This window comes from Branchiostoma belcheri, unplaced genomic scaffold, assembly GCF_001625305.1.
Source record: "Branchiostoma belcheri isolate BF01 breed outbred unplaced genomic scaffold, Haploidv18h27 scaffold1, whole genome shotgun sequence".
Taxonomy (NCBI): Eukaryota; Metazoa; Chordata; class Leptocardii; order Amphioxiformes; family Branchiostomatidae; genus Branchiostoma; species Branchiostoma belcheri.
The window spans coordinates 6644742-6651546 of NW_017802379.1; the positions used below are offsets into that span (position 1 = coordinate 6644742).

Below are 6805 nucleotides of genomic sequence, written 5' to 3' on the forward strand. Positions count from 1 at the left end.
ACGACTGCGCCCTCGGTGGCCCACAAGGAGCCAGTCCTTCAGATGTTCGTCAACAAATTTGCTGAGGCAGCGGACCTCTTTGGACTCACCATTAGTCTTGGCAAGACAGAAGTTCTGCTTCAACCTGCACCACTCTCTGTAGCCCGTGGCCCGTGTATCTCAATCGAGGGTACTCAACTGAAGACCGTGGATGGGTTTACTTACCTTGGTAGTGTGATCTCCAATGACGGCTCCCTCGATAAAGAGATCAACAGCAGGATCTGTAAAGCCAGCCAAGCACTTGGCAGACTGAGAACTCGAGTCTTGAAACAGCATAACGTTAAGTTATCCACGAAGTTGAAAGTCTATCACGCAGTTGTTATCCCCAGCCTCCTGTACGGCTGTGATACTTGGACTCTGTATAAGAGACATATCAAGCAACTGGAGCGCTTTCATATGCGCAGTCTGCGCTCGATCCTTGGAGTTCGTTGGCAGGATAAGGTGTCTAGCCTTGAGATTCTTGACAGAGCGGAAACCATCAGTATTGAAGCTCTCATACTCAAAGCCCAACTGCGGTGGACAGGACATGTCATCCGTATGGATGACTCTAGGATCCCTAAACAACTTTTGTACGGCGAGCTTTGCCAGGGGAAAAGAAAGAGGGGTAGGCCTCAGAAACGTTTTAAAGACAGTATCAAGGAGAACATCAAGTATGCTGACATACCCCCTAAACAACTTGAGAAACAAGCACAGGACCGCTGTGGCTGGCGCTCGCTGACCAAGCTTGCGCAGGAGAACTTTGAAAGGACACGTCGTAAAAATATTGTTGAGGATAGACAGAGACACAAAGCAGCGGCAGCAGCAGCAGTGACCAGGGAGCAGAGTCCGTTCCAGTTCACCTGCGAGCAGTGTGGACGACCCTGCAGATCCAGAGTTGGACTCCTGAGCCACATGCGGGTGCACAAAAGATGAGAAGAGGGCGCAACGTAGAAGTCATCATCGGCAACGATGGACAACCACGACTAGTATTTTAGTAAAAAGGTGAACAAAAACCTTCAGACACTGTAAAGTTAAAACGTCCATACCTCTGCCTGTTGTTGTTGTCTCCTGCCCCACCAGACTGGGTTACAGTCTATGATGACCACCAGCAGGTTTTCCTCTCCTGAAAATGTAATGAGTAGGAGAATCAATGTTTTTTTTGGCACTGTTTGTTTAACTTTCTTATGTTACATATGATATCGAGCAAAGCAACGTGTAGGATGGAATCAAGTAAATCTAGACTGCGGGGTCCTTAATTAGTACTTTATTGCATTACTTTAATACTCTAGATTTGTTTAGGTTGGTTTCTCAAAATTAATTCTAAATTTTCTTTGTATATTTCTATATTTTCTTTGTATATTTCCATGAAAATATGTACTTTTAAAATCGGCCTGCTAGCGCTAGCTTTTAAATAGCAATGTTTTTTGGAGATTTTACGTTGTGTACCAAAAGTTGGTTTTGCGCATTGACTTACATACTTTTTCTGTCGTTGAAGCGATGAGGAAAATTTAAGGCATATAATTTTGACACATGATTTACAGATGCAGATGCATAGACATGTTGGGAGGGGGGCGACGGCTTTACCCCGTATTAGCTCCGTATTGACCACATTCGCGACCCAACCGTCGTACTTATCTGTAGGCAATAGTTCCCCATTACTAACAAAAATCGTACTGCCTGCATAAAAGCCGTATCAATGCAACAAAGCAGAAGAAAAAACACCAAACTCCAACACTCACAACTTTTTCCGACCTACCTTCCGCCATGTTGTTTTGCCATGTGACCAATACCGAAGACATTTCATCAAAGTCAATGTGATTGGTCAACGACGAACGTCTTCTATCCAGCTAGCCAATGAAAACTGATGTTATGAAATAGGTGTTGAATCCTTCCCATGGTCCAGTGCGTAACATGTGTACATTTTGTCTTGCAACACTGAGTAAAATTTTGGTTGCAACATATTTTCCGTCTGGACAATATCTTACTCTGAAACTTAACAGTACAGAAACGTTCCTGAGGTTGGTAGGTCAGAAAAAGATAGAAAAGATGAACAAAGAAGGTAGGTGGCACATTTTACATATCTTGGATAATTTGAACAGATGTCATAAACTTTATTTTTGTGATAGTCTGCACAATTCATTTGATACTTAGTGTAATGTGGTTTAATTGTGCTTTACCATAAGGGAGTGACTTTTTGGGGGGGGGGTGGGTGGGGGGGATTTGTGTGTCAGGGTGTGTGTGTATGTGTGTGTGCGTGTCAGTGTGTGTGTGTGTGTGTGTGTGTGTGTGAGTCAGTGTGTGTATGTGTGAGTGTGTGTGTGTGTGTATGTGTGTGTCAAGTTGTGTGTGTGTGTATGTGTGTGTCAGTGTGTGTGTGTGTATGTGTGTGTGTGAGTCAGTGTGTGTGTGTGTGTGTGTATGTGTGTGTGTCTGTGTGTCAGTGTTTGTGTGTGTGGATGTGTGTTTGTTCGTGTGTGTGTGTGTGTGTATTTGGAAGCCTTCAAGGATCACAAAGGGGCTGAAGTCTGCCATCTCTTGTTCTAGACATATTTACTCCTGTTTTGCAGAGATCCTTGAACAGTTTATCCGATGTCAACAGGAGAGCCCACAGATGTCAGCAGCTGTGGCAGCTATACATGTACTCATGCTGTTCCTCAAACAGAACACAGGTGAGGTGGTAATAAGGCTCTTATCATCATCATCATCATCAGTCGATCGTATTGGTTGGGGTTATACCGCCCCTTACGAGGTGACATACGCTTTCATTAGCTTAATAATGCAAGACAGAGTTTGCCAGGCCTCCGTCCAGGTGATGACGTAATCACCATGTGGCTGATACAGGACAGATCTAGAAGTTCGCCTCCATTCGGGTGGTCTGAAGTGAATCACCAACTCCATACAGTAGTGTTTGTACCATCGCACACCGGGGCATGCCCCATTGCCCCTACTCTTTTTGGAAAGGTGTGGTGGGTTCTTTAACATGCGTGGGGTGTGTCTCTCCCCAAACACGGGACCTCCATTTAACGTCCCTAGCCGAAGCTCTAGATACTAGTACTCATTTCCACCTGAGTGAAGTGAGGAAATTCGTGTAAAGTGCCTTTCCCAAGGGCACAAGTTCAGTGACAAGGTGGGGTTCGAACCCACGACCTCTGGGGTGTGAGCCGAACACGCTACCCACACGACTCACCAATAAGGCTCTAGCAGCGCCTGTTAAAAATGTTTCCGTCAATTGCCGGCACTTTGCGACATGTGGAGGAATTTTTTCTTAACAAATTGGTCAACCTCAATAGACAAAAATCTTGGGTAAAAATATAAAAACATCGAAAGGACCAACTGTCAACCCCGTGATTTGACTCACAAAATGCTGGAAATTGTGTTTTTGAAGGCTTGAAATCTCAGATATTTGCCAGCTGCAAGGGAGCATGCTAAGGACCCCCCTATATATTCAAATACTTAAGTCTTAAAAGTATATCTAAGTTTGGTGTGTTCCCATTTCTTTAATATCTTTTTTTTTGGTCTACTGGAACAACCTGTTGGAGTGTAACTAGCTTTGTTAAGGCATCAGGCATAATCGGCTACTGAATAGCTTGTCACACCTGAATAGCAATTTTGTAAAAGCTAGTTTTCACACCATGACAAATTGCTCTGTTAAGTAGAATAATTCGAGAGAAAAAGACAGGGTGGCAGATGTCAGATAGAACATACAAAGCCAGATACACACTTTTGATTCTGTTTGGTATTTGGATTTTATTGGTATGGATTAGTTTACCATTTTGATACAACATAGGCAGTATGTGAGACATACATGTACTCATTATAGGAATGTGACAACCTGGAGTTCCATATAATACATGTGCGTTGAAAAACTTTGCCTTCAAGAAACTATCTTACTCTCCTTCACCTAATGTCCCATCCTTATCTTGAGGATCAGGGACTACAATAATTGTTTCCAGCACCAGCTTTCTCCATCCTTACAGTAATACTAGTATCTCATATTCTTCAGAAAATTATAAAGCTAACTACACTGGTTTTAATCTATATACTGCCCTGAAGACAGACACCACCTATATATATATATGTTAAAGATTTTAGCTATAGCATTACAAAGAAATATCTCGTATTCTTACACCAGTTGGAGTACTGTGTATACTCTTACATCATAATGTATCAAGCTTTGCTGATAGTTTTCACCCTGAACTATACACACTATGTGTATGACAAATAATATAGAAGCTTCATAACAGCCCTTTTGACAAACAGTTACATTTTTCCCTTCAACTGTAACTGTAAGTTAGTTAACCCACACCTTTAGCATGCACTCTGGGTTCTTAATACTGACAGCTAGATTCTGGGTTTCGAACCCCTGACCCTGTGGTCAACAAGCACAACGATCAACCACTGCAGCACAGAACAGCATGTTACACTCTTGCTTCACTTACTGTAGTTCTTAAATCTTATCTGTTTTTTTGTTCCTTCCATTTATTGAACCACAATACAATAGCTACAACAGTAGTACTCCCAATAACCAGGACAGCCCCTAGCAATTCCATGACTGTTGGGATGATACCAAGTACGTAACGTTCCAGTGCAAACGCCACAAGGATGCTGATGTTTTTCACCAGTGCTACAGTAGAGGCATTCTCTAACGTCAAACTATGAAACATAATACCTATACCAACAGTGTATAGAAAGCCCTGGGTGACTAGGTAGTAACTTAGATCAGAGTTCATTCCAGTCGTGAATGGTGGATCCAGGAAGAGAAGTGGTACGGCAACTATGATACCGATGAGTTTGATGTAGAAAAGTAGAGTCCATATCGGGAGGGTTTTTAGAAGGTAACGTGTCATGATGATGAGTCCGGCTAGTCCGAAAGCCGAGATCACGGCTAGCATGTTACCTACGATGTTAAGGTACAATTCCTCGTCTTCCTTTATCCACGAGCGTCCGCTCGCGGTGAGGACCACGCCGACGATGCTCAAGCCGATCCCGACCCACCTCGGCGACGGACGGCGCCACCCGTAACGAACAGCACCTCCATGGACGCGGTCAGCAGCGGGATGATTCCGTGTCGGATCACGAAACTGTTCGCTGGCGGGATGTATAGCACCGAGATGAAGAAACAAATGAACGCAATAATCCTGCCTATGCCCAGTATGAATAACATTACAACTGTTGTCCACGTGTTCCCGGTAATCGGCGCCCCTACGAGAAACGGCATGGGTAGAAACACGATAGCCGCCATTAGCTCGTTCATGAAGATAGAGTGAATCGCGGGCATGCCTTCGTCCCCTGCCAGTCTGGTGTATATACTGGCTACAGTGATCAGGACTCCAGAGAACATAGCTGCCATGATTCCTTCTGCTGTCTTCAACTTGCTCCAGTCCTTGGTAGACCCCTTGAGGGACTCAGCCATCCCGTCAAACTGTTGTGCGGAGCCATCGGTGTCTTTGTCGCCGTCCTTTTTTTCCTTGGAAGGAACGTTTGGCGTCGCAGGCGTTGGTGCTGCCATGCCGGCAGTGTCGGCCATTTTGGAGTCACTCAGTGTCCCTTGGTGGAGTAAGATTCAGCCAGGAGAGGACTCCACATAACAGACAAGCAGAGTCCTGACTTCATGTCAACTATACATGATATTTGCTGTCATGATCTCTACTTTTTTCTAGCTTTTGGGAGGTTTGCTCAACTTCTGTTCACAGCTGCCATCGCGATGTTTCAGACCTCACCTAGGGCAGTCTGCCAAGCAGGACAATCACCTGATACTAATAGGATGGTCTCAAATGTCTTACTATTCTTGAAACGAAATTCTAATGAGGTACAAATGTTCAGCAGTTGTGAAAGGTTTCGATTTAATCAGAGATTTCCACTACAATAATAAAAAGGACTTAACAGAAATTTATGTTAATACTGTAACACAATATTATGCACAATTTGGTGAACATGTATGGTATGTATTTGGTCCATCCTGTGAATAAAGGCCTTTTGAAGTGCTCCCCTTGTCTTGTCAAGCTGAAGACAATATGGCCCGAGGACAACAAAATGGTGGAATACTTTCACTGCTGGCATGTGACCAGACAAATAAGGGGTCACGCCCCCTTAGTTTGTTTTCTGCGGATCAGATCTTACCATACAGGTTTTTCCTCTTCTCTAGCACCTGTGGACGATTTTTGTGGCGGCAAAATTCAAACTTTTCAAACATAAATTTTTGTGGGGGCAAATTCAAGCATAAATACATATATCAATCAATCATGCCCACTTCTGCCCCAAACTGTTATATTTGACCGTTAACAGAAATAACTTTCCTCATTTCTTATATTATTAACGTTATTTCATAAGTTATTATGCCCTAAGTCAGTGTTAACATTTAGCACACTGAAGTAGCTACAAATGTACTTGGTTACCAATTCTTTATCAGTTATAGGGTTAGGCATTGGGAAGAAGGTTTAAATGAGACAAGATACTTGTTTTAAGTTACTATAACTTTCTTTGGGCATGCATGTAGGACTTGTTCATAATGATTTCTACTTGAACTCAGATGAACTTTCACTATTACTAAAGAAATAGTAAAGTTCATGTTGTAGACTTAGAAGTTAGAGACAAAAGAAACAAACATTTTACAAAATACATGTACTGGTTTCTGGAGGTTTTGTTAATTATCAATTATATGTAAACTTGTGTTGTTTTACTTTTAGCTGGAACACTAGCAGAGCTGAGAGATAACTTGAAGGAAGCCATCAAAACTCTGAGTAAGAGTGACACGTCCATCACATCAGTGTCTTCAGGCTGTGAACTG

The 6805-nt window shown here is 43.0% G+C and overlaps 2 protein-coding genes across 8 annotated transcripts in view; one reads left to right on the forward strand and one right to left on the reverse strand.

Moving 5' to 3' along the window:
* LOC109467135 (general transcription factor IIH subunit 3-like) overlaps positions 1-1809 on the reverse strand; it is a 9977-nt gene extending 8168 nt beyond the window's left edge. The window contains exons 1-2 of one of the 2 annotated variants that reach the window (XM_019765088.1): positions 1775-1809; positions 1065-1141 (exon numbers count right to left, since the gene is read on the reverse strand). In XM_019765088.1, coding sequence (XP_019620647.1) covers positions 1065-1141; positions 1775-1784 — 87 coding nt within the window. In that variant the 5' untranslated portion in view covers positions 1785-1809. The remainder of the gene's footprint in view (positions 1-1064; positions 1142-1774) is intronic. The other variant, XM_019765079.1, reaches the window with a different exon arrangement.
* LOC109467155 (translation initiation factor eIF-2B subunit alpha-like) overlaps positions 1-6805 on the forward strand; it is an 18443-nt gene that overhangs the window by 1543 nt on the left and 10095 nt on the right. For 2 of the 6 annotated variants that reach the window (XM_019765107.1, XM_019765100.1), the window contains exons 1-2: positions 1966-2077; positions 2586-2687. In XM_019765107.1, coding sequence (XP_019620666.1) covers positions 2065-2077; positions 2586-2687 — 115 coding nt within the window. In that variant the 5' untranslated portion in view covers positions 1966-2064. Of the gene's footprint in view, positions 1-1963; positions 2078-2585; positions 2688-6704; positions 6795-6805 lie in introns of those variants that run through there. The other 4 variants (XM_019765122.1, XM_019765114.1, XM_019765128.1 and 1 more) reach the window with 3 other exon arrangements.